General features: G+C 41.1%; 6 protein-coding genes across 8 annotated transcripts in view; 4 read left to right on the plus strand and 2 right to left on the minus strand.

Moving 5' to 3' along the window:
- Positions 1–1789: 1789 nt before the first annotated feature.
- On the minus strand, positions 1790–16222 carry chlsn (cholesin). Of its 2 annotated transcripts, XM_008436334.1 has the most exons (6): positions 16111–16222; positions 15870–15992; positions 15456–15578; positions 4409–4596; positions 3660–3741; positions 1790–2446 (listed from the first exon to the last, which is right to left on the minus strand). In XM_008436334.1, exons 2-6 carry the CDS (start codon positions 15987–15989, stop codon positions 2267–2269), a joined length of 693 nt encoding a protein of 230 aa, XP_008434556.1. In that variant the 5' UTR covers positions 15990–15992; positions 16111–16222; the 3' UTR covers positions 1790–2266. The 2 variants fall into 2 exon arrangements, with proteins under 2 accessions (XP_008434556.1, XP_008434555.1); XM_008436333.1 differs by lacking the exon at positions 16111–16222 and having other exon boundaries at positions 15870–16104.
- On the plus strand, positions 7210–10556 carry LOC103481070 (uncharacterized). Its single transcript, XM_008436331.2, has 2 exons — positions 7210–7427; positions 8519–10556. The coding sequence occupies exons 1-2, from the start codon at positions 7425–7427 to the stop codon at positions 9584–9586; spliced, it is 1071 nt and encodes a 356-aa protein (XP_008434553.1). The 5' UTR covers positions 7210–7424; the 3' UTR covers positions 9587–10556.
- On the plus strand, positions 11619–14906 carry LOC103481069 (G-protein coupled estrogen receptor 1). 2 transcript variants are annotated; one of them, XM_017310892.1, is made up of 2 exons: positions 11619–11668; positions 13390–14906. In XM_017310892.1, the coding sequence occupies exon 2, from the start codon at positions 13453–13455 to the stop codon at positions 14560–14562; it is 1110 nt and encodes a 369-aa protein (XP_017166381.1). In that variant the 5' UTR covers positions 11619–11668; positions 13390–13452; the 3' UTR covers positions 14563–14906. The 2 variants fall into 2 exon arrangements, with proteins under 2 accessions (XP_017166381.1, XP_008434552.1); XM_008436330.2 differs by lacking the exon at positions 11619–11668 and adding an exon at positions 12379–13300.
- A 739-nt stretch (positions 16223–16961) lies between the features above and the next one.
- On the plus strand, positions 16962–18695 carry uqcc4 (ubiquinol-cytochrome c reductase complex assembly factor 4). The gene is made up of 2 exons (XM_008436335.1): positions 16962–17158; positions 18262–18695. The coding sequence occupies exons 1-2, from the start codon at positions 17067–17069 to the stop codon at positions 18563–18565; spliced, it is 396 nt and encodes a 131-aa protein (XP_008434557.1). The 5' UTR covers positions 16962–17066; the 3' UTR covers positions 18566–18695.
- Positions 18696–19466: 771 nt separating this feature from the next.
- h3f3d (H3 histone, family 3D) lies at positions 19467–21855 on the minus strand. The gene is made up of 4 exons (XM_008436336.1): positions 21745–21855; positions 20898–21035; positions 19891–20044; positions 19467–19816 (listed from the first exon to the last, which is right to left on the minus strand). The coding sequence occupies exons 2-4, from the start codon at positions 21023–21025 to the stop codon at positions 19688–19690; spliced, it is 411 nt and encodes a 136-aa protein (XP_008434558.1). The 5' UTR covers positions 21026–21035; positions 21745–21855; the 3' UTR covers positions 19467–19687.
- An 850-nt stretch (positions 21856–22705) lies between these two features.
- lg19h8orf33 (linkage group 19 C8orf33 homolog) overlaps positions 22706–26338 on the plus strand; it is a 4463-nt gene continuing 830 nt past the window's right edge. Inside the window, exons 1-3 of the mRNA XM_008436337.1 lie at positions 22706–22925; positions 23985–24397; positions 25632–25722. Coding sequence (XP_008434559.1) covers positions 22898–22925; positions 23985–24397; positions 25632–25722 — 532 coding nt within the window. The 5' untranslated portion in view covers positions 22706–22897. The remainder of the gene's footprint in view (positions 22926–23984; positions 24398–25631; positions 25723–26338) is intronic.

A 26338-nucleotide genomic window follows, 5' to 3' on the forward strand; every position in this document is an offset into this window, starting at 1 on the left:
CTTGTATTAATACAATTATTTAGGTAATGACTGTATTAAAGGGATAAAACGTTGAGAACCTGAACCTGGAGATGAACAGTAATACTTCAGCATATTTGATGGTCTATAAGAGCATAAGGGGAAAAAAATTACTTCCTTTAATTTCTGAGCTGATTGATCTGGAACGACACCAGCCATGACCTTACAGTGACCTTAGTTTGACCCCACTGACTGCACAGCATCTTGAAACATTTCTTACCGTCTAAAATAACTTTTGAGGTTCTGCAAGAAAATACCACAAAGTGCATCTGCTGCGCTGCAACACAGGAGGTGTGACAATAAAATGAGAACAGCAGTTCATTTCTGACAGGCAGAGAATGGACCGAACCGAACAGAACCAAACTGAGGAGTTGCATATCAAGAAACGATTGGCTTTAATCAACATTAATTCAAATAAATTCACCGTTTTCATGATGAAAAACCAACTTTTAGCTCTTCAAATTCACCTCAAATTAGCAGCCAAACGGACATTGACTCAGAACTCATCAGAACCGGTTTTTGGGCTGGATAACGCAAACTTGCATTAAGTTTTTACATTAGAAAAGAACTCAACCTTGTTGAAAATATAAAGATTCTGCTTAAACCCAGAGATCAGTCGTACTCAAATACATTTACTTGAGTAACATTTTGAAAAAAAATGCCCTTTTAAAAGTAGCTTATTGCACAAAACCTTTTCCTTGATTGTGAATCAATGTAGGGATGTAAACTTATAAGTATTAACTTATAAGTTTACATCCCTACATTAATAAATACTTTAGTTACTTTAATGAGGATATAAATAAAAAAAGCTATTAGTGATACAGCAGGTTGTATCACTACCTCCTGATACAACCTCAGGAGGTAGTGAGGTTGTATCAGGAGGTTGGTCCAGAATTTGGCTCCTGGACCAAATCCCGAGTAACACTACTGATACCTTAGTGTGCTTTTAGGCTGTTCTACACACACTACGGAAAGTCATAAGTGCCACAAACGACCACTTTTACTACACATCTGGTTAAGAAGTCACACAAAATCACACTCCGGCAAAAATGTCATTAAAATGAGTTTTTTTTATACCGTTCTAACCTTGAATGCAATTATGTGTCACTGTCATGCAACATTCAATAACCTGAATAAATGCAGTAATTCTTGGAGTTCAGAAGGCAGTCTTACATCATAAGAAGCAGCAGTTTGACCATTTTTTTTGTATTTTACACCATTTTAAGGCATAAAAAGGTGTTTTTTTGTGTAGCTTTTTAACCTGAAGGTTGGTAAAAGTGGTGATTTGTGGCACTTCTAGCTTTCCATACACCTCTGCCTAATACCACGCTACACTAAAAACTACAAAAAATAACCAACTTCAAGTATCAGGAGTGGTAATAATGTACACTTGAACATATAATGTATATTTCTGATTCTGTGTGAATAAAAGAACATTTACAATAAATTTACTCTTGATTTTTCATAAACAGAGTAAAGCAGGGAAATTATTAACTCTAAAATCATTTATAGGAAAAAAATGTTTTTTTTATTATAAGAAACATCAAATAAATGTGCCATTTATAACTGTGCTAAGTATGTAAATCTGTGTTCAAAACTGATTATAATCAGTAAATTAGAATATGTATAAAAGTGGTGATTTGTGGCACTTCTGGCTTTCCATACCCCACTGCCTAATAACATGCTACACTAAAAATTCTTATATATCTGATCCTATATGGATGAAAGAGACATTTTCAACAAATTTACACTTGATTTTAAAAAATCAAAATAAAACAGTGAAGTTGTTTACTCTTTATGGGGAAAAAATACTGTTACAATAATGTGGCATTCTTTCTCGTTATGAGTGTATGTAAATCTCTGATCAAAACAGATGAGAAGTCGTATATAACAATGCTGTTTGAGCAGCTTGTTATGGTTCGGGTGAGTTAAAATAACGCAGCGAGTTTTACAGCGTCGTGTCAGTTGGACCTGTTTACAGGTCTGACGTGTCCCAACATGTCCCAACCATAAACATTCCTGATTTTCCAGCTTTTCATCGTTCGCCTCATCGTGAAAACAACGTCTGGAAGACTCAAATCATCTTTTTGAAAAATAGTTTGAGATTCAAAATGTTGCAAACATGAGGAAGAGTTTGTGTTTTTAGGTTTTAGTAGCACAGAAAATCACGCTGGATGTTATTTACAGGGAGCAGCGCGCCTTGGTTGGGTCTCTTCCTGCCTCATGTCAGTGCAGGAGTCCCTCAGGGTCAGGAGAAGAGCTGGATGACTTCTCTGGCCCGCTGCGCCCTCTGCTGGACAGACGCGTCCTGTGGCGCCTTTCCGGATTCCTCCACCAGCGCCAAGGCCTTCTGGACCGTCGTTTCCTTCGCTTGTCCAAACAGTCCCTCCAGATACTGAAGCAGAACCACAAATGTATCGTCTGGAACCTGAAGGAAGGGAATTAGTTTGTCTGTCAGATTTGATTAATGTAGATACATTTTACAGCTTTTTATTTTAAAAAATAATAAAGTCTAACTGTTGAATAAGGCTGGACAAATTGCCTGAAAAGCTTATCACAGTTTAAGCTTTTCATATCAGTCGATATTGGTAATTGTTAATAAACAATAACTCAATTAATCATAAGATTAATTAAAAAAACATTCAATAATTTCCATTTGCATGACTTACTGTTTCCCTCTTCTACCAAAAGCAGGACGACAAAAGTTTCAGTCTGGTGTTTTGGTCTCAACCAAATGTTTAAGGATAATTTTGTTTCTTTTATTTTACTTGTTTCTGTTTTATTTATTTTTGATATTTAAAATGTCTTCCAGTGTTAAATGTTTACATTTGACAATGTGTTCTTGCATTATTATGTAGTTATTACCATTATTTCAAATGGAAAATGGTCTCAAAACAACAAAATTATCCTTTATCGTAAAAACATCTGGAACAATTTATCATCCAAACAAATCTGTTATTGTGACGGCCTAAAAGTTGCTGGTTCGTTTTTAGTTTTAAACATAATTTTTGGACAAAAAAAAAATCCCTTTTGGCCACAAAACGACTTAGGTCATTATTTTAGGAAGTTGACAATATCAAATATGACTTAAAAAGATTACTGTAATTTAATGCCTTAAAATTGGGTCTGTCTCTTTAAAAACTCCTGCTGTTTCTGAAGCTCCGCCTCAGGAAGTCATGCCAACATGGCTCCTCTATTAACCCTTTAATGTTTTTACCAGCGTTGCTCTGAGCAACAGCTCCTATTAATGAGCTGTTTACTAATTGCTGCTGGCTAGTCTGAAGGAGCTGAGAGGGGGAGGAGCTGCGCCATGAAGGCGGGGCTAGGTCCAAATAGGCTCTTTGGACAGCTGAATGGTTGCCGTGGAGATGAAAGGATTTTTCAAACATGCATTAAAGAATCAAAGTAACACTCCAGGTTTGTTTTTGATGAAGGAAAAACATTAAAACATCAAAAGAAAGATCAAAATAGTTGCTTTTGAATAATAGCGCCACTGTAAAAATAAATGTAACTTGTAAAATATTTAGTAGTTTCTAGGGGAAGTTATAGAAATGAGCTCACTTCCTGAAGCAAACAGGAAGTTGAGTTTAACGCCTGCGCTGGTCCAGACTGCAGATGACGTTATTTTTATCTTTATTTACCTCCTCGCAGTCGTACATGTGCTGCAGTAACCAGGTCTGCCGGATCTTCTGAAACTTCCAGGCCGAACGGCTCTCCGCCCAGCTGCAGGGTCACAAACAAAAACACCCAGATCTCACTCTCTGGTCCAGAAGCATCGGCTGACACGATGCCTCCAGAAACAAATCTGCTCTTTTACTTTCATTTCTATAAACTGCATTTTAATTTGGCTGACTTGTATAACTTCACTTGACAGCAAATAAGTGAAGTAAAGTAGAAACATATTTTTAAAAATACGTTTGCAGGACACACAGATCTGATGTCTACACAGAACGGGCGTCTATCAGAACAAACATCTCCAGGTTTTCTTTTTGCTTCGACTGAAAAAATAAAAATAAAATCTCAAAAGCTTCATTCTGGTGTCAGAACGTTGTTTTATATCAGGTGATTTCAATAATTATTGATTCGTTTTTTGTTTTAAATATCTGAAATACAGCCAAACTGTTTGCGTAACTTTTCCAGTTTTATCCAGTTTTCCCTCCATTTTGTTTTTAATTTTCTAGCAGTCATGAAGCAAAGAGGGGAAACTTGAAACTGTCTCTGCCCCAGTTACTCAGCAGGTCGTTGCTAGGTAACCGAAATTTTGGGGGAACTTGAAACTGCTTCTTACCCAGCAGGTTGCTAAGCAACCAGAGAGGGAGCGAGTTAGTAGATTCTAACCTGGAATATTATCTGACCAATCACAACCCGGTCTATTTCAGCTCCTCGTTACCATGTGAGGTAGTCCAAGGCCAGCTTGGATGCGCTCCGTCCGGGTTCTGCGGGTTTTGGGTCGGCCCGTCCGGATTCCTTCAGCTTCTTCTTCTCCTCCTTTTTCCGGATTTTCTTCAGCTTCCTTTCCAGGACCCGTTTCTCTTCAGGGGTCAAAGGTCCTTCGGGGTCCCCGTCGTCCTCAGGAAGCTGCCATGGAGGTCAGAAACATTCATTTGATTTCACTCGTTTCTTTTTTAAACCATTCAGACTCAAACTGGTGTTGATTAGGGCTGTGCAATAATATCGATTTTGCGATATATATCGATATTTTCTTTCCTAAAAAAATCGATATTCATCCACAAGTATCGTAACATCCAACTGTCACCTGGCTCACTCACTGCTTGCTTCGCCGGGAGAGTGATCAGGTCATCAGGGTCAGAGTGATTCCTTCAGATGTTAAGTGAAGGTTAAAAAGGTATCAAACTGTTCAGAGCAGGTACTTGGTGCATTTATTTACTTTACAAATGCATGTAAGCTACAGTTTGTACTGTTTCAACTAAAAGAAACATGTTTTCTCACCACTTCTTTGATTCTTTTTGTCCAGCTGTCGACTTAAGTCTGTGTCCAACCAGAGCCAGGTATTGTGTAGTTGGTGCTTTTAATCAGTTTTCAGTTAAATTAATTCAATCCAGTCACAAAATATCACCAAAATCACTCTGTCCCTCTAAAATCTTTCAGAAAATCGCAAAAGTGTGTTAAATTGTATCGTTTGATGAATATATATCGTATTGTGAGCAGAATATCGTGTATCGTATCGTATCTTGAGATTATTGTATCACTACAGCCCTAGTGTTGATCCGATTCATCGGCCATCGATCGGTAACGGCCGATTTCCACGAAGAAGTGATCGTGTTCGCCCATTCATCGTTTGTAAAAGCACCTTTTGAAAATAACATTTATTTCATTTCCCGTTGGGATGAATAAAGTAATTTTTAATTTGAAGCAGGTATTAAACATACTTTGTATTAATCCCACATTTTTGTTTTAATTGGGTTTTTATTGATTTAATATGATTTTATATTTTTAAATGTCATGTTTTTATTACCTGTAAGTGTAAAATCACAATCATAGCAGAAATAAAGTCGTTAAAACATCCATCCGTTTGTAATTAATATATATGGTGTATTTAACTTAGTGATAAAGTTTCTGAGACAAATAGGCTTTCAGTAAAATTTTAATTAAATGGGTTTGTAAAAAAATGTCAAAATTCATCAAATTCATCTTTTAAGAAATAAAAGTAATTTAAATGTAATATAAAGGGTATAAAACATTTGTATTTAATCAAATATATCCATACTTGTGCTTTTTTACATTGAAAATATCCTTTAAAATGTTTCCTTCCTAGTAAGATACTGACTACACACAAGGTTGAAAGAAAAAGTATTTTAAATCCCTTGAGCAGCAGCAGCTCAGGCTCTGAAAACTGAGAAAATTCACATTTTTTCTCTGTTTCTGAAAGTTGGAAGCAAAAATAAACGGTGACATTTTGTGGCTCCAAAGCAGAAGGAAGGCCAACGAACCCGTCTGAATCACTTCCTGTTGCGCTGCAGCTCAGAGGGCCGTTTCCTGCCGCTGCTCCACAGCAGCGTGCTGGGCCTGCTTTCACCAACCACTTTGGGTTTGTTTCCTCCCAAAGTCGCTTGGACATTTAATGAGTTGTTTTTTTGGGCTTGTTTTTGAACATGAAGTTGCTGATTTGAGCTTAACCTTCTTTCTGAACAAAACAAAAACAGAGATTATCTCTGCAGAAAGACGCACGGCTACATGCCATTGTAATCTTTAAGATAGAAAATAAACTGTCAAAGATCTGAAAGCCATCCGAGTTGTGGAGCCGAATGCAGGACCAAACCTGGAGGCTTCTGTTTCACTTACAAAAAACATTTAATCAAAAACCTGAGAATTAAAATGTTATTTAGGGTTTTACAGACAGTGGAACACATTCAAAAACACAAAAAAATCCTAAAGTAAGTTGTTTTTTTTACACTATTGTAATCATTAATGTCATGTATTTTGCAGCTAAATAGTGACATTTTACGTTATAATCAAGTAACTATGTTAACTTCAGTTGTTATAAAAATTTTACATATATCAAACATGACTTAAAAGAAATGCTACTTCCTGATTTAACTCCTTGAAATTGGGCCTCTGTCTCCTTAAGAACGCCTGCTCTTCCTGAAGCTCCGCCTCCAGGGAGTCGTCCCAACATGGCTCCTCTATTAACCCTTTAACGTTTCTACCAGCGTCGCTCTGAGCAGCAGCTCCTATAATGAGCTCAGCAGCTGGTTGCTAATTGCTGCTGGCTAGTCTGAAGGAGCTGAGGGCGGGGCTAGGTCCACCCAGCCGTTTAACAGCTGAATGGTTGCCATGGAGATGAAAGGATTTCTCAAACCTACATTTAAAAAAATAAAAAGCAAAACTCCAGGTTTGTTTTTGGTGAGAGAAAAACATTAAAACCCGATGGGAAGATAAAAAATAGATTTTACAGATTACTGCTGCTTTAAACCAGTCTGATCTCTCCCGATTAGTGGATAAATAGTCCATATTTGGCTATTTAACTTCAGTCATATCCTCCTTTTTTACATTAAATGTGTAAATGCATGATGTTTACAAGCAGCTGAGCTTCTGTTCACAGAGCTGGTTGCTTGTTTCTCAACATCTGGCAACGTACAGAAACGCTTGGTCGGCTAAAAATACCCTCAGCTTTTTGCCACTTGTGGACCGGGTTTCCTGAGTCTCTGCAGCAGACTCTCTGCTGCTCTCGTGTCTGGACGGGGCAGGCAGTGTGTTTCTGATTTCACAGCCCTCAGCTGTGATGATGACAAACCAAAGGGAGGGGAAGTTTAGGTCACATGGTGCCGAAGTCATTCTGAAAGTATGCTAGCGGGGGAACTGCCCACAGACGGGGCCATGCCACCAGCATCATCTGCAGAGCTAAGCGCCGTTTTCTAGCAGGCGAGAAGACAAGGAGTGAAAACATGGTGAGTGGAACCGGCTCCTGATCAGAGTCCGTTTAGTTTTCACCCGATTCAGGAAGAGAGAGAGGCGTCCTGTGGGGAACGGCGATGTTTGGGTTTTTCTACTTCGCACCAGAGGAGGAAGCTCCTGTCAAGCTGTGGAAGTTCATGCTAACACCAACAGCCACAGCTAGCGATTACTTCAGAAATCACTTATTCTGATGATTAATCGATTATCTTGATGATTAGCTGACAAGTCGGACTGATCGATTATCCTACAAGTTATTCTTACAATTAATTGTCAAAAAAATCGGTTGTTATATTGATAATTCTGATTATTAATCGATTGTCAGAATAACTGACTATTCTGACTATTCAAATATAAGAAATTTGCACATTCTTCAGATTTTCAGTTAACTACTTAAACATTTTTAAGCAAAAAAGACAAAAAGAGAAACATTAGAAACGATGAATCGATTTCTAAATTAGTTGATTATTTCAATTATGTTACCACAAATAATCAGATTATTTTAGTAATAGATTTTTTTTGTCTATTAATTGGATATCAGAAATTTGTAGGTTTTTTGATTAACCACCAAACTCTCCTTTATGCAATCAAACAAAAAGAGAAATGTCCTTTTTTAGAGTCTGTATACACCAGTCAATTAATCCACAAATCTGGAACAAACTTCCATAAAACTGCAAAGCAGCTGAAACACTGATTTCCTGTAAATTCAGACTAAAAGCCCACATGTTTAGAGCTGCTTTTGAACAATAATAAATGAAACATTGACCAACATTTCTGACGTGTTTTGATGATGGAACTCGTCGAATATTTGTTACTGGTTTCTTAGTTGTTGACGGTTTTTAAAACTTTTTAAATGTTGTGTTTTTATGATGTAAAGCACTTTGAACTGCCTTGTGCTGTACAAATAAAATAAATACAAATAAACCTGATTATGTCAGTATAGCAGGTTTCAGTTCAAAGCTTCACCATAAAAACACAAAGAAGACACCACACAGTCAACTGAGAAAATCAGGAAACATTTTCCGATCATGATGAATAACCGCGATTAATCGTTTCAGCGATATCGTCTGATTTTGTTTCCTTCCAGTCTGATCCGACCACCGACTCCAACCCGACCAGCTCCACCTTTAACTCCACCTTCATCCCCACCTTCAGCTCCACCGCTGCCCTCGCCTCCAGCTCAGGGACCACCAACACCTACGTCCATGACGTCCATGACATCACGGCCGCCGACGGCCTGACCTCCAGAACCAACCAGGTCTACAGCGCCGTGGCCCTGCTGGGTTTCTGCGCCGGCTGCTTCGTCGTCTTCAGCTTCGTCCAGACCTTCCGGGCCCAGCGGCGGCTGGCCTGGCTCGACTGCCTCCTCTGGGTCTTCTGCGGCCTCCAGCTGCTGCTGCTGCTCCTGTCGCTCCACATCGTGGCGCACCGACCCAAATACATGCCGAACTCACTGCTGGGCTGCGCCGCGCTCTCCTTCGCCGTCAACGGCGCGTCTCTCTGCGGCGTTCTGGTCTTGGTGCTGATGGCGTTCGTCCTCACCCTAGACCCGCCGTCCAACGCGCCGCTGCGGAAGCCGACGGTCTGCGCGGCGCTGGTGCTGCTGTCCTCGGCGGCGGTGAGCCTGCTGCTGGCCGGGCTTCGGGGCCTGCCGCCGGGGCAGGACTGCGTCATGGATCCGGCCCCGGCCGGGGTCGCGTACGCAGCGGCGAAGCTTTCTCTGGCGGTCCTGGTTCCCTACGCCCTGCAGGTTGGACTTCTGGTCAGCGGCTGCGTCCGGCAGTGGCGATCGAAAGGCCGCTTCCTGTCGGGCTCGGAGGAGGGTCCGGTCTTTCTGACCGTCACGGTGCTGGTCTTCCTCTGCCAGCTGTTCCACTGCGCTGCGCTGCTGCGGGCGGCCGGGCTGGTCCAGAACGGCCAGGAGAGGCGCCTGGACCGGGCCTTTCTGACCGTGGCGGAGTGCGTCCTGTTCTCCGGCAGCAGTGGCAGCATGGTGCTGGTGCTGCTGCTGCACCGGCCGAGCCGGGAGAGCCTGCAGGGGGCGCTGCGGCAGCTGCGGGACTGCTGCCGGCGGCCCGGCCGCGCTCAGCCCAACAGGAACATCATCGCGCCGCACATCGAGATCACAGACACGCTGCAGGACATGGAGTCATAGGCTGCCATCTTTTATATCTGTTTCTGCAAACCGCAAGCGCAGAAGAAGAACGCTGACGTCACAACGGCGCTCTGTTTACGGAAGTAATAATGGCCGCCGCCGCCGCTCTATCGATGGATTTTAAAGGGAACTATGACGCAAACTTCATGTTTTCATGCTTCCATTTGGGCCTCAACGAGGTCAAGACAGACTTTACTGCACATTTCTACCCCAACAAACATTCATAGTTTAGTTTTCTGTTGTTCCATCTGTACTGAAATATTTGCACTGGAAACCAGACCAGGGTGGGCAGCTCCAGGCCTGGAGGGTCTCCTGTAACATTTAGATGCGTCTCTACTTCAACACACCTGGTCAAGTAATGAGGTCGTTAGCAGAACCTGACGGCACTGAGGAGGAGATTCAGCTGTTCGATCCAGGTGTGTTGGACCAGGGAGACACTAAGAGCTGCAGGACACCGGACTTCCAGGACCTCCAGGCCCTCCAGGACCTCCAGGACCAGGACTGCCCACCCCTGAACTAGACCAAAGATACTTTATTTGTGTTTTTGGAGTGAAGATTTAAAATCCACTTCAACATAAGAAAGAGACAAAGGGATCAAATGTAAACATATGGAAGTAAAAAACAAACAAACAGATTTCTGGTGACACTTTCCTGCTGTGTGAACGCAGCCCGAGATGAAACCGTCTTTGGTTCAGAAACAACAGACATCAAGTTCCGACTTTTAAACAAGCTAACTTTAGCTGTTAGTAACTTTAGTTGGGCAGCAACATGTGGGGGAGGGGCTGTAATGGCTGGAAGCGGCAGTAAAGCTGCTACCTTGATTCTACAAACTGATCCAAGCAGAATCAGAACTGACATCCGACAGATTAAAACTCTGTGGACGTTTCCTTTCACTTTCTAAGCGTTTATTTTTATTTTCATTTCATGAAAGATTGAAAAATCTGAAATCAAAATGTTTTCTGCTGTTTAAAAGTTTATTAAATTAAATAAATGATGAACATTTGCAGAATTTGTTGCTGTGATTATTTTTTATGTAAACAGATCTTCATTAGGCCCACTTGGCGTTCATATATGCATTTGAACCGAACCAGAGTTCACTTCAACCGAACCCAGACCGACGTCTGGAGGTCCAGAGTTAGCTTAGCATTCACACCTCACCAAATGGACCGGAGCGGGTTAAAGCTGGTGGGAATCCAGACTCGGTTAAGTTGACTGGTTTCTCTGACAGACGTGATTTTGGAAGAAAGACTCCCAGTCGGGTCTCGAAGCCCGACAACAGAACCGTCCTTTCAGAACCGTTTGGTTCTTAAAAACTGAACACAAAAGGCCCATTTAGAGAAACGGCAGGAAAAATCTGTGCAGCTTGGAAACATTTGGTCAGCGTGAGTTCAGCTCTGTCCCGAAACCGGTTTGTTTCCAGAAGCCGGGCCGGTTCCAGGAACAGAGCCGACCCGTTACACAAGCTGGAACCAGAACCGGGTCTCATTTACGCTCCAACGTCCTGGGTTATCACAGTTTAACTTTTCCATTAGAGTTCAGTTTATTTTGTCTAATTCAGTTAGTTTCAGTTCTTAAAATGTTTTCATTAAAAGTTATTATTAGCTTTAGTTTTTTTTCATACTTTGGTTGATTTTAGATGCATAATTCAAAAAGTTTAAAGTATTATAGTTATGTAAACACTGACTGGGTAAAGAGAAAGTACCATTAGAAATGTATTTATTGTTGACTGGAGTTTTCTCCCAAACGTAATCAGCTGACGTAAAGCTGCTGCTGGATTAAAACATTTATTTCACAACAAACGGAAAGGCTAATAAAAAGATGATAAAACACAAACAAAGGGTATTATCTGCTAAACACGCAGCCCGTATTTACATCTCCTTCACCGTCTAAAGGAAGTTTCACCAGAGGAGAGGTCAGGAGTCCCAACTGGACCCGACACCAGCGGGAAGTTCTGCTGGATCTGGCCGGCGCCGCCCGCCGTGGTGTTGCTAGTAAACACCAAAACGCTTTAGCTTCATGTCGCCTGGGATCACCTGCAGTCACTTCTCTGGGTTCACCGTCACGTCCAGAACCGACCCAAAGGTAGGCCTGACCCGGTTCTTTATCGGTATTTGCTTTGTGAAGCGAGGTTGAGCCAATAAAATAAAATCTAACTGAATAACTCAGTAAATTAGCTTCCAATTAGATTGATTATTGATGTGAGAACCTGGGATTAGATAATCTGGTCCGGTAATCTGGAGTTCTGATCCGATCTGTGAAGTTCTGGACCGTCAGATTCAGGTTTTTCTCGTTTTTTCTTCATTTTGAAGCAGAGTGGCGTCCATTTTGATTCTTCGTTTCTCTGCGGCTGCAGATAAAAGTTCCCGTCCTTCTGCCAAAATGATCAATTGTCCGATGATCTACACAGGGTTCAGGCCCGAACTTTGACTAGGCCATTCTAGAACATGAATCTGCTGTGATCTAAAGGATCTGCAGCCTTTACAATCCAAACAGACATTTTTTTACTCCAGTCTCACCAAATAAAACCGGCTTAGAGCTGCTAATGTTACCCAACCTTAAGAAAAAGGAAAATCTATAATTAAACAAATATCTAAAATCAGGGCTGAAAAAAGTATCACAACACAAGCGTTTCATATCAGTCGATATTGATAATTATTGATTAGTTTTTTTGTTTTAAATACCTGAAATACAACCAAACTGTTTTATCCAGTTTTCTATCCTTGCTGCTGTTTTTTAAAATTTTTTAGCAGTTTTGAGGCAAAGAGGGAAAACTTAAAACTGCTGCTGCGCAAGTTACTTAACAGACTGTTGCTAGGCAACCAAAGTTTGGTGGGACATGAAACTGCTTGTTACCCAGCAGGTTGTTGCTAGGCAACCAAAGAGCGGGTGAGTCAGTTGCTTCCACCAATCCAGCTTTGCTAGCAATGAGATGGTTGGTCAGCTAGAGTCTTTCCTCTGCCTACATCTCCCAGAATGCTTTGCGGTTCTGGGTCAGAGTTCAGTCAATATTCTAAATATTGAATATTCTATCAATCGTATCACCTACACAAAGTTCTCATGTGACGTTAACTTTGTAGCCGACAGCGATCTTGGTAGGTGTCCGTAAGTAACTGACGTGACAGTTGCTATGACAACAGTAAACAAGCCACAAGATTTGAACTAGCTCTCGCGCATTACAGCTATAGCTACATTTTGAGTACTATTCCCATCTTTGTAATGCTAAGATAAATACCAGATATTTACTGTAGTACTTACAGCAGAACTAGCTAAACTAGCTTAGCTAATGTAGCTTTAGCCTACGTGTTTCTTACTGCATGTTCTTACTCTGCCAGTCACCAGAACCTTCTTATTCAAGAGTTCAGACGTCTTTTACAAATCCGTTGAAACATTGATTGTATGGATTTCAGTTGAAGCTCCTCCATGTTGTTCGCACTCTTCCTGTTCACTAGCTAGCTAACGTTATCGTAGCATGAGATCGGAGGCAGCTCGTTCACGTCGTCTGACATGTTTTCCTTTTCCGTCTCATATGGGTCGATCCCAACAACAGCAGCCATTTTGTTCATGTATCTTTCTCTCTCACATTGGTCAACATATTTCCTTTTTGTTGGTCTCGGCGCCACGCTTCATTTATGATTTGTGCTGCCGTTGCCTACCAAGATGGCGTAGATCACCTCCAGTTCAGACGTGTGGGAACGATATATAGATTTTGATCAGGTGTCTATCGTGATTTATATCGTTATTGATTATTGTCCAGATCCAAATGTGATGTATGAATCTATAAAAATTCCTCCTGTTCTGTCCAGCAGCCGACTCCATCTTCAGAGCTCAACAGGAAGTGAAGGTCATGTGGAGGTCGCGGGAAGGCTATGAAGCCTGATATGGGCATAAACATGTTCACGGATCCCAGAGCTGGGGAGAACCTCACGGTGCTGCCGAACCTGACCCAGCGGGCCTCGGAGAACATCGAGCATTACCTCATCCACCTCTTCCTGTCCGGGTTTTACACCCTGATTCTGTTTCCTGTCGGCCTGGTGGGGAACTTCCTGATCCTGGTGGTCAACCTGGCCCACCGGGGCCGGCTGTCGGCGCCGGACCTGTACTTCGCCAACCTGGCGGCGGCCGACCTGATCCTGGTGGCCGACTCCCTGATCGAGGTGTTCAACCTGAAGAAGGGTTACTATGACAACGCCGGCCTCTGCACCTTCATGAACCTCTTCCAGCAGGTCAACCTGTACAGCAGCATCTTCTTCCTCACCTGGATGAGCTTCGACCGCTTCGCGGCGCTGACCCGAATCGCCGCCGGCGCCGCACATGCCTGCCGCAGCTGCTGCCTCATCTGGGCGTTCGCGGTGCTGCTCACCTTGCTGCCGTTCGCCGTCGCCCAGGTGCAGCACTCCGGCGAGCTCAACTTCTGCTTCGCCAACGTCAGCCAGGTGCAGTGGCTGGAGGTGACGCTGGGCTTCCTGCTGCCGCTCTGCATCCTGGCCGTGTGCTACTGGAGGATCGCGCAGGTGCTGCGGCGCAGCCAGAGGCACCGGCCCCGCCGGCAGCGAGCGCTGCGCATGATCGCCGCCGCCGTGCTGGTCTTCTTCATCTGCTGGCTGCCAGTGAACGTCTTCATCAGCGTTCACCTCCTGAGTGGCGCCGACGCGGCGGGCGCCGACGCGGCGGGCGCCGACACGCTGTGGGAGCTTTACCCGCTGACGGGCCACGCCGTCCGGCTCGCAGCCTTCTCCAACAGCTGCCTCAACCCGCTAATCTACGGCTTCATGGGCGAAACGTTTCGGAAGAAGCTGAGGCTGTTACTCCAGGAGAAAAACCGCAGCGCCAAGCTGCAACGGTTTGCTTCGGAAAAACACATTTATGCTCCAGTCGCACCGACATGTCAGCATAACACATGCGACACTTCGAGTCCCTCCACTAAGTCCAGCTCTAACGGCCTCCTGACCGAAACCACAGAGGCAAAAGACTTGTGACGTAAAGGCACTTTAAGGGACAAAATGGAAGCAAGGACTTTAACTGATGTAAAAACTGAGAATTATTTCTTTATTTTTAAATAAAACTCAAAGTTTCCAGAGCAATGCTTCATAAAACAATCAAACAGTTGATGGCATCTCAATGTGCTGAAAGTAAAACCTGCGCTGGGCACATGTAAGCTAATGCGCTAATCTTTCCTTTAGCGGTATTAACAAAAAGGACAAACATTACATTTTGATCAGCACCAGGATCAAAACCATCAACACAAATCAAATCTGTTGGTCAAGGTTTGACTTTTTATGGTTTCAAAACAACTAAAAACTTTTAGTCTTGATTTAAAGGATCTCCGTGTTTCAGCAGTTTTGCAGTTTTCTGGATGTCTGTTCCAGATCTGTGGTGCGTAGAAGCTGCATGCTGCTTTTCCATGTTTGGTTCTTTAGCTAACTTTGACCATGTTTAGCACACTTAGCTTCCCCTAAATGAGTTTTCCCACATAAAGTCTAAAGCACTAATTTACTTGGTCGTTTTGTAAACTTTCAGTTGAATGAAATTTTAAATCTGCGCTGAAGTTTTGGTTAAACATTTATATTCATGCTCTTATTTTGAAGTCTGCGTATGTCGCAGTTAATTTCCTCTCCTCACAAGAAACTGTGTTGAGCAAGTGAGATTTAAACAAACACACGTTGTGTCGTTGACACATGGTGGGTGTCGACATAGTAGAAATTAGCACATTAGCATCATAAATTTTGTATTGGTGTAGCACGTTAGCGTTAGCAAAACTAATGTTTATGAGTAAACTAATGTGTATGACTAGTGGATAAGGACTAAGGTTAGCAAGGCTAACTTTTCAGTTAGCGGTAGCCACCACTGTTCGATGGGTTTAGCTCCTCACCTCAGCTCGATCCAAATCAGCTTCTCTTGTTGCCTCTTTCTTCTTCTTCTTCTTGAGTTTTTTGTCCTTTTTGCTTGTTTCCTCATCTGGATTTGTAACACATGGAATCTGAACTGGAACTTCCTGAACAAAAATCATCAAATAGAAGAGTTTATATGGAGAAAAACTATTGTCTGCCAAAGTGTTCATATATATGTTCCAGAACATGTAATTTGTGTCATGCTAAATGTACTGAGCTGAGATTGTCACAGTTTTCAATCAGAGGCTTCTGCTGAGTCGTTGCAACATTGACTGCTACTGGAGATATGCGATATGAGTTATGACAACATTTTATTTTCCTTTGGGATAAATAAAGTACTTATAAAACTCCAATAAAACACATAAAAGTCAGAGAGTGTAAAGGCTTCTACCCACCTCTACTTCCACGTGTTTTCTCTTCTTCTTGGTTTTAGTTTCCATGGCTTCTTCTCCCTCATTAAAACTGGATTTCTTTCCTTTGGGGGGATTTTTTTTCAAAGACTTGTCTTTTGCCATCAGCTGATTCATGCAAACCAAAATGTTACGAACCCGAAGATGGATTAAAATCTCAGCGAGAGGAAATTTACGAAACAGTAAAAGTAAAAACTACATTTTAAGCTGTTAATGTTGAATTTACCTCGTTGTTTCTGGAAGAGAATCAGAGTGGCGAGTAGAAAACGTGCACTTCGAATCCAGGAAGCGAACCAGAGCAGCTTGAACGTGATTGGACAAACGTCTCTACGTGCATTCTGATTGGTTAAGGACTTCAACGCGTTAAACGAAAACGAATGAATGGTTTTTAACGAACCATTTTATAAATTTAAATGTACAATTCTTCACAACTAACAAGATTATTTATTTTTTAATTTATGTTTGAAAAGAACTATCCTGAAATAAAAGACCCGGATTTGTCTTGGTGCTTTCATATTGCGTGATAATTAACTAATTATTAATGAGTGATCAAGTGTTAAAAAGTTAAAGTAAAAAAAGAAAGAAAGAAAAAATAACCACACACATTGTTTCAGGTAACTAGTTGTTGCATTTAGGTGATGTCGTAAAATCATTAAGCAAGTTTTAAGTTTCTCTCGAACCAGAGTTTGAAATTTAGTGCTATAGTGAAAGAAGAAAAATTAAAAGCAGGGAGATTTTCTCTTTCAATCAGAATGACACAAATCTTAAAATATTTTGATTGGTCATTTAAAGTTCTTCAGCATTAGATTAATTTGTTGTTATTTAGACAACAAAATCACACACATTATTATTATTATTATTGTTGTTGTTGTTGTTACTACTACTGCACACTTCTTTCACCTAAAGGTTGTTATATATCCTAATTTTGTTGCATAATTGAAGGGGAAAAAAACATAATTAAGTCAATACACCTCAGAAAATCTACAAAAAAAATCACGACAAAAATCCAAAACAGAAAGAAAGAAAGAAAGAAAGTAGAAAAGACGGAGAGTTCCGGAACGGTTCGAAGCAGGAGTCACAGTGCTGACCCGGAAGCGTTTCAGCGTTGCACAATGCAGTGTTACGTGACCTGACGGGGGTTGCTGGAGAAGCGGGTTGTGTGGAGATGTCCATTAGTCCGACATGTCTCCATCAGCAGGACGAGCTTTCAGTGGTTTCACCTCTAGGATCCTTGGTAGAGGAATGCGGATTAAAAACGCGTCGGCTTCCGTAGGGTGAGTGTAAATCTCTGACCGGGGCTCAGCGCCACTTCAATGACCCTCACACTACTGAGGTTTAACCTGAAGGAAAAATATCAAGTATAAATTGAATAAAATAATGGGTTTTGTTACCAGAGTTCGAGCAAATTCTTGTTTTAATCGACTTTAATATTCGGGTCAGTTTTTCTTCTTTGAATTAATCAAAGCGTCATGAATGATTCACGTTTCATTTACGAGAAAAGGTAGAGAAATAAGTTTCCTCTGCTTTGTTTCTTATTGCACTGTTTCTTGGCAGTCAAGCCTGTTTATTATCCCTTAAATTGTATCTCTGATGCATAACCACTGCAACAAGAGCAGCTAGTTAGTTAGCATCTCAAAAGCTCAAAAAACACCTGAACTTTGACCCCAAATCCCAGCGGAGTTGAAAAGGAGTCTTCATAGATGAGTTTAAAGCCATATGTTCCCCAACACCAACCTCACTTTGCACGTCTTTATAACCATACAGCCAGACAGATGTTTAAAGTTTATTAGCAAAAGCAAACGAGGTGGATCAGCAGAGATGGCTAGCAAGTAATCCAGGACGTGTTTCTACGGAATATCGTATCTGCTGCTCGGAAAATTGGCAGCTAGCATGTCATAACCGTGAAACCCTCATAGAGCAACAGTCTTAAGTCAGAGGCTTTTTTAAATCCATTGCCTGCCTGACTGCTACTGGAGATCCTTCCTGCCCAGAACATTTTAATCCAGATACTTGGATGACATAAATTTTCTACCGTAGTTCTTCCTTCCACTCAACTTTCCATCATTATGCCTGGAAACATTCCTCTGAGGTATTACGGATATTTTGCAGCTTAGTCAGTAACTGTGAGGCCTGGACCAGAACATAGCATCCTTTCAATAAAATCAAAGGAAATAAACACTATAATTCAATCTTGGTTTTGCTTTTTAAAGCAAAATTCATGTTGTAAACAAACTCAGCTCCTTCAGACTAGCCAGCAGCAATTAGCAAACACCTGATGGAGCTTCAGAAAGAGTAGGAGTTTTAATGTATTAAACCAACTGGTGCTAACTAGTAGCATTAGCATTATGCTAACGAGATGCCTTCTCCCCCTGGACAGTTTGAGGTCGCTATCGCTGACCTCCCCGGCGTCGGCCCGGTCCAAACCATCGTCAGACGACGAAGCGGTCAGCAGCGAACCCATCAAGTTCTCCACCAGCATGGCCAGCCACCGGACCTGGAGGGTGGACCGGTCCCTGGGCAGCCAGCACGAGCGGCCCTGGTGGAAGGTGGTGCCCATCAGCCTGGCCTTCACCGCCTTCCTGCTGTGGTGCATCATGAGGTCGGACACGGACATCGACACTCAGCTGGAGAAGCACCTGTACGAACATTTACCCGACCTGGAGGAGGACGAGGAGGAGTGAAGATTTTCTCTGGGTGGATATTTATTCGTTAAAATAATGTGGACTGATTTAATGGACCCGTCCCTTTACTGTCCGATGAATGTTGGGTCGTCTTTTATTCACTTGAATTAAAATCATTGTTAGAAATGCAGCCTCTTTGCTTCAGCATTCAGATCCAGGTTGGACGATATGACTGAAAAATTATGTGAAAGTTTCATATCAGTCAATATAGCTAATTATTGATTAGTTTTTATTTTGGATATCTGAAATATTTTCAAACTGTTTAACCCAGTTCTCACTTCAAGTTGTTTTTTTTAGCAGTTTTGAGGCAAAGTGGGGAAACTTGAATCCGCTGCCAGTTACCAGCAGGTCGTTGCTAAGCAACTGCACAGCGAGTCGATTAAACCAACCTGGATTATCTATAATCAGCTATATTATTTACTAATGTTACATGTTTATCACTTTATCCATTTGGACCGGCCCGTTTAACACCTTCATGTTCAGGAGTAAAGTTAGTTTTTAATCTGAAATCTGATTATTCCAAACTCAAGTCAAAGTATCTTTATATCCAAAACTTTTACTAAAACTCACTTTGCTACACCAAAAATTAGCACTTAATATAATAAACTTAGTTAAATATAGCAAACATTTTGAAGGATTTTTTTGAATTAAAATTTCTTCAATTGAGTTCAAAAGAATTTGCAAATGTGCAAAAATCTTTTAAGTTTTTCATCCATGATGATTAAAATCCCTTTCCTACAAAAACATTTTTATTTTCTTGTCCCTCCAGTTCTGTTAACCTCCAATTCTCATGAAATGTCAGCAGAACCGTCTTTGTTGTGAAATTCACACATTTCAGCATCAGAGATAAATGTGATAAACTTCAGCTATAAATGGACTGGAAATGAAAATGCGATCGAAGTGAGGTAGCAGAAAGTTTATTTACAGCACAAGAAAATCCCATGACATGCAGACAGGATAGCAAAGGTTCAGACTAACAAGTTAGCAAACATTAAGCGTTGTACAGAAGTCGGTGGAGTACAAAAACACGCCTCAAACTACAAATAAAAACCACACATGCTGTTAAATTGAAATTTACAAAACGTCGCCCCCCTGCCCAGTAAAAAGGTTCGACTGGCTCGTCTACGCGCGCTCGCCTCTGATTCGCCGGGCCAGCTGGATGTCTTTGGGCATGATGGTGACTCTCTTGGCGTGGATGGCGCACAGGTTGGTGTCCTCAAACAGGCCGACCAGGTAGGCCTCGCTGGCCTCCTGCGGAGGGAAACGGGCCGTTTAGCAACAAGCAAACCCCAATTTATTTACGAGGCAAAAATAAAATATCCGACCTGCAGCGCTCCGATAGCGGCGCTCTGGAAACGCAGGTCGGTCTTGAAGTCCTGAGCGATTTCTCTGACGAGGCGCTGGAACGGCAGCTTCCTGATGAGAAGCTCAGTGGACTTCTGGTACCGACGGATCTCACGCAGCGCAACGGTACCGGGCCTGGAAACACACACACACATATTTAAAGTTTGGACATGAAGAAGCCCGACTACACATAGTGAATAGTGTGTCACTAAATAATCAATTTTACCCTAAAAGTATTTTTGTGAAAGTGTGAAAGTGAACACTGCAGGATGAACAACAATGATTGCTAAAAAAAAATTGGAAACGGATTTTAAATAGCAAAAAATGGATTAGTAGCTCAGGAAGCTGTTGAGCAAAATCATTTTATGGTTGTTAGACATTTTTAATCCAAAGACATTTTTGATTTAACCTGAAAAACAGCATCAATAAAATAAACACACATATTAAGAAGTTTGTTTGATCCTTTAAGCTTAGTGGTTTTAATAACCAAACCTAAACTTGCAGTAATGGTGGATGCAGAGTTCAAATTAATTTCACATTCATCAAACATTTTATTAACAGCAAAAACTGTGAGTTTTTATACAATTTGAGATAAATTCAAACACCAACAGGTTACATTCATGTGTGGGTTCTAGACTTTAAAAAGGGAATCAATCTGATTGGTGCGTCGCAGATATATGCATAATTACAAAGGTGTAATTCAGAAAGTCAAACATTTTTCAGAGTTTTGATTTCCTATATGAACTTAAACGCATAAATTTAAATTTCCTATAAACTTAAGATTAATCTCAAAGTTAAAATTCTCTCTAGAAAAATTTGACGTTTCAATTCATAATCCCCCCCAGCAAATTTTCAACTTCTCAAACTCATTCATTTCCTAGACTTTAGGCAGAAATGGACTCTTCCGTCCATCTCCAATGACCCTAACGCGCCGCCGTACATTACAGCCGACAGTAATCATCTGTGCTCCGGGACAAAGCGGGTGTACCTGTATCTGTGCGGCTTCTTGACGCCGCCGGTAGAGGGCGCACTCTTCCTGGCTGCTTTGGTCGCCAGCTGCTTTCTGGGAGCTTTTCCTCCGGTGGATTTACGAGCGGTCTGCTTGGTACGAGCCATTTCTTACCAACTGCAGGTCGGAAATGTGGAAGAGAAGAAGACAATTGTTGATAAAACTTTACTTTAGTTATCCTTATTTACAATTCGTCCGAATACAACTCAAGATAGGCGACATTAACGACACAATACGGTTGACCTCAGAGGGTAGGTGATAACATCTGGTCGCATACATTAGGGGGGGAAGGAGCGCTGGAATATAAACAACAAAAGCTACTGAAGTAGAAATGTCTACAAAAAAGCGGGAAAAAATGGCGCCTACTGTTTAAAAGACCACATTATGTGAAATCAGAGTTAAAGCCTCCTCAGTGGAGCCACCATTAAGCTACAGAGGACACACACGTTTCTTTGCTCGCCTATTTAGAAGCTGGCAAAGACGGTTATAAAATGGCGCCAGCTTGCTACCAAAGAAGCTAGGAAGATATATAAATGTGTATAAAACACCGCTAACACCAAAAACACTACAGGATAAAAATGCATCTTTGAAAATGACAAATTCATATTTTATAGAGTATTACACCATGTAGCGTGATTTAAAATGATTTTTTACTGGCACCACAATAGAGTTAACTGATCATGGCGCGCATTGGTTTATTGTTAACGGTTTCAACGTTTATCAACTGGCTGGAAGCCGCATTAAAGGTAACTTACATCACACAATCGATTAATGTTGATATTAAAAAGAGAAAAGAATAAAAAGGAAGGTAATTTAAAGGACTTACCGTTCTGGTTTGTTTTCACGTCGCAGTTGAAGTTCTTCCTCTCACGTCGTCAGTCTTCAATGCTGGTGGGGGTGGCGAGACGCGGGTTTTATAAGCTAACCGGAGCCGAAGTCTAAGCCCCGCCCTTTGTTCAACGCGATTGGTCTAAACTGCCCTGATGACGAAACGTGACCAATAAAGGAGCCAATGAGGATCCCCGTCTACTCGCATGAACCACAGAGGGTATGAATGGAGTCTATCAAGCATCCGAAGAGGGATTTTTGGTCAATTCGAGCAAATAAAACTATTTCCATTGCTATCTGTTGTTCGTACTTCACTCACAGGTTTACGTTTTCTTTCGGAGGCTACACTGTTTTATTGCATAAAACAAAAAAGCGATAATAAGCTTTCTTACAAACAATATTACATTTTTATAACTGAAACCTTATACGTTTCTTAACAGGGAAAGTCAAAAAGCAGTGTTTGTGTTCAGTCAGACTCCGGTTTTTTGTAAAAGTGGTTGTAAAGATCAACAGGAGACGGAATGTTGACTCTAAACTCAGGACAAATGTTCTTCTGAATCCTTCGTGGTTGTTGAAACAGGAGGGAAATGGATGGAGAGCAGCCCGCCACTTTTTCAAATCCCCTCACTGTCACTCCCTTCTCCGCACGGAGACGACTCCCTCCGCCTGCTTTTATCTAAAAAACAAAACATAATGATGGACGTTTGTTTAGATTAATCTAATGACGCTATGTCTTTGATCGGAACAGGACGATCATGTGAAATGTCACAAAAACAGTTACTGAGGGATTAGTTTTCTTTTCTTATATAGGATTTTTACTCCGTTGGTACAACAAATAACAGTTAAAGAACATTGTGTGTTATTTTAACTAAAAACACAGATTAAGATAAGATCACATGAAAACTGGAAACGGAACTACTTGACTTTGGGGAAAGAGTGAAAGACGGACATAATACAGAGTGACACTCGCAGTAAGTTTGTATGTATGTAACGTTTTTGAACATTTTGATGGGTTAATCAGAATAAATAGCTGTATTAGTGTTTTTAGTAAACATGTATTTCGCCGCTGGTGTTTGAAACTCGTCGGTTTCGAGTGAAATAAAAGCAGAAGGAGAATTTTAAGCTGAAAACCATCGAGGTTCGAGGAAAACATGACCGAGGAAACGCTGCTGTTCATAGGTGCGCATCATTCTGCGTGATTTATTTATATCCACACGAGTTAATTTATTTAACCTCAAACTTCCATTTATTATTTTGGGATTTTTCTTGACGAACTTAAATCACCGCATAATTGTTTAATAAAGGTGAAAAGATAATGATGCATTTTTGTTTTTAGTTTTACGAATAAAAGAAGCATTTAGTTGCTGCATTTCTATCAGACGTGATGGGGAGCATCAGTAAATATCAGTTTTTAACTCTTTAATTCAGGTCTGGGCTTTGACTAGGCCACTCTAACCCTCTGATCTAACCCATCCCAGGTTTAAGATCGTTTCGTAGTGAGAATTGTAAATTCAGTGTTACGTTCTTGCTCTTTTCCACATGAAGCCAAAATGTTCCGTTTTATTTTCATCTGACCAGATCACCTTATTATGTATGTTACGTGTGTTTTCATTTGTGATTTATAAAAAGCTAAACATGTTTTTTACTTTGTTTGTTCTCCATTATTTGCTAAAAAAAAAAAAAAAAAAAAAAGCTCTGGAGCCAAGGAATAAAATCCCAATAAAATATATATAAAATTATGAGTATAAAGAAACAAACTGTGGGAAATTTCAAAAGGCAGGACAATAAATCAGTAACAATATATATTGCGATAGATATATGATCTATATAATATGTCTGATATTCAACATATAGGATATTCACTGAACTCTGAGCCAGAACTGCACGGCATTCTGGGAGATGTAGGCAGGAGACAGACTTTAGATGCTCAAACACTCACAGCTAGCTAAGCTAGGTTGGTGGCATTAACTAACGTGCTCATTCTTTGGTTACCTAGCAACAACCTGCTGGATAACTGGCGCAGCAGCAGTTTCAGGTTTCGTCTCATAAATGCTTACAAATAAAAAACAACAGTGAGGAGTGAAAACTGGATAAAAGAGGAAATGTTACCCCATCAGTTTGGAAATATTTTAGGTATTTAAAACAAAAAAAACTGATCAATAATTATAGATGCTGATATGAAACGCCTAAATTGTGATAAGTTTTTCAGCCGTATCGTCCAACATTTTCCTTCGACAGATATTCGAGACTCGAAGATCTCCACGGCGGCTGAAGCTGAGAGCAGTGGGTCGCTCTGGACCTCCAGCGATAACTCCTTCAGATTTAACTTCGTCACGGGCAGCGACACCGCCGCGCCGCCGCCGCCGCCAGCCGCGCCGCCGACCTTCACGGGGCAGACCTCCGCTTTTGCTTTCAACTTTCAAATCCCTCCTGCAGAAGACATGGACACGGCAGAGGCTGCAAAACCCGCCTCGTTGCTAGGCAACCAACAGGAAGGGCCTTCCCGACCACAGGGGGGCGCCACTGCGTGTGAAACGTCAGATCAGACCAAAACAAAGAAGAAGAAGAAGCAGAAATCTGGGAAGAAGAAGCCGTCCGACTCCGAGACTCGGCAGAAACCGGCAGAAGAGAATCAGAAAGAGGAAGAGCCGGTCAGAAGTTTACATACACCCGCACGAGATTAGAAGTATTGATACAAGACCAGATATATGCTGATGGCAGCACAAAGAGCAGGACGATAAATCAATAGCAATACGTATCGCGATGCATATTGTAGATTAATATCAGTAGATAAAACAACTGATGGGATATTGAATGTTCAATAAACAGAATATTCCAGGTTTGTGGAATCAACTAACTCGCTCTTTGGTTGCCTAGCAACAAGTAACTGGAGCAGTTTCAAGTTTTCCCACTTTGTCTCATCACTGCAAAAGAAATAAAATTTAAAAAACTGGAGGGAAAACTGGATAAAACAGGAAAGTTTGGCAAGATTCCAGATATTTAAAGCAAAAAATAATAATCAGTGATTTTTTCCATCCACTGATGAAAAACGTTTATATGGCGCTAAGTTTTCCAGCCACGTCGTTCAGCCCTGAACTCGCAGTTAGTGGAGGTTTAACCAAGGCTGAAATGATTTGTTATCAATTATTAAAATTATCATTAACTACTTTAGTAATCAATTGTTAGCTGGAGTTTACGAACTGAAAAAAAACAAACATTTGCCTAAAAAACACATTCAGAAGAAATGAAGAAGCCAAAACTGTACAAGAAATATAAATATTTAGCATCTAAAATGGGCAAATAAACATTGTCTGTAAATATATTTACTTTTAAATTGTATGTTTTAGCCTCACCTGGTTCAGATAAAGTAAAAAAGTCCTTTAGATCTTCAGTTATTAATGTAAATAATAATCACCGGATCAGTCCTGCACTGATCCATAACCACAACGAGCCGAACGTTTAGCTGCAGATGCTTCATTTGCTACAAATAATCAAGTGTTCAGTAAAGAAACGCTCTTATTGTGTTTTAGGTCATTATTATGTATATTTATTTGCATATTTATTTCATATTTAATGCTTTTCTAATATTGTATAAAAATGAAAAATCTCCAGAATGTGGGGATTTTTAAAATCTTATTAATTATAATAATCGTCTCGTAAAAATAATTATTAGTTGCAGCTCTACTTTTAATAACATTCTGGTGCAACATCGGCTGAACATCAGTAAAACAAACCCTCAGCATACCGCTACCTCCACCATGCTTGACTGTTAGCGCTTTATTCTGAAAAACCTGAGACGTCTGTAGCATTTCTGACCAAAACGTGCAACAGGGACTGTGAGGAATGATCCTCGTTTCTTCATGTCTAACTGCGTCTTCGTTTCAGAGCCCAGAAGAGCAGCTGGACCGGGAGCTGAACTGGTGCATCGAGCAGCTGCAGCTGGGAATGACGTCCCAGAAGGGAACGCCAAAACAGAGTCAGTGTCATTATTTCACCTGTCCATCCTGCAGAGTCACGTTTTCATCCCAGAAAGGTTTCCGTCTGTTCTAGATGCAAATCAATTTATTCCAACTGTTTCCTCTAGTGGCAAAGTCAGGCGAAACGGCAAAGAGATGTTATATTTTAGACAAGAACAGGAACAAGACGACTGCAGGTGTGATGTAGACGTGAGCTTAAAGAGAGACGAGAGGCGACAAAAACAGGAAACATGTTGCCCCAAGTAAAAAGCTGCAAAACAACCGAAATGAATGAGACAAAAAATGTCCCTGGAGAAACAGAATGACTGCAAAATAACAATAAACCACCAACTGGCACCAGAAGAAGCAGCAAAGAGAACAAAAACATTCAAAACCAGTTTAAACTGTGGAAGACGGAATAAATCCCGTTTCCTGCTATTCTAACTCAGTAAGAAGATGGAGGGCTGAGTTCCACACCGACCACAGAAGAAGAAAAGAAAGTATATTGCAGTGCTAAATAGCATGTTTGTGTAGCGCTTTAGCATTAGCGTCTGCTAATACCATGTTAGTATATTGATTTAGCATTATAGGGGTTTACCATTAGTTTATGCTAACTACCATGTTTGTGTAGCGCTT

Source organism: Poecilia reticulata, linkage group LG19 (genome assembly GCF_000633615.1).
Source record: "Poecilia reticulata strain Guanapo linkage group LG19, Guppy_female_1.0+MT, whole genome shotgun sequence".
NCBI lineage: Eukaryota > Metazoa > Chordata > Actinopteri > Cyprinodontiformes > Poeciliidae > Poecilia > Poecilia reticulata.

Coding starts and splice junctions, on each gene's coding strand:
- LOC103481069 (XM_017310892.1), top strand. CDS start 13,453: ATGAAGCCTGATATGGGCATAAACATGTTCACGGATCCCAGAGCTGGG.
- uqcc4 (XM_008436335.1), top strand. CDS start 17,067: ATGTCTCCATCAGCAGGACGAGCTTTCAGTGGTTTCACCTCTAGGATC. Junction 17,159..18,261: donor AACGCGTCGGCTTCCGTAGG/GTGAGTGTAAAT, acceptor CCCCCTGGACAG/TTTGAGGTCGCTATCGCTGA.
- chlsn (XM_008436333.1), bottom strand. CDS start 16,001: ATGAATCAGCTGATGGCAAAAGACAAGTCTTTGAAAAAAAATCCCCCC. Junction 3,742..4,408: donor GCCTTGGACTACCTCACATG/GTAACGAGGAGC, acceptor GTGACCCTGCAG/CTGGGCGGAGAGCCGTTCGG. Junction 2,447..3,659: donor ACATGTACGACTGCGAGGAG/GTAAATAAAGAT, acceptor CCCTTCCTTCAG/GTTCCAGACGATACATTTGT.
- h3f3d (XM_008436336.1), bottom strand. CDS start 21,025: ATGGCTCGTACCAAGCAGACCGCTCGTAAATCCACCGGAGGAAAAGCT. Junction 20,045..20,897: donor AAGAAGCCGCACAGATACAG/GTACACCCGCTT, acceptor GTGTGTTTCCAG/GCCCGGTACCGTTGCGCTGC. Junction 19,817..19,890: donor CCGCTATCGGAGCGCTGCAG/GTCGGATATTTT, acceptor TTCCCTCCGCAG/GAGGCCAGCGAGGCCTACCT.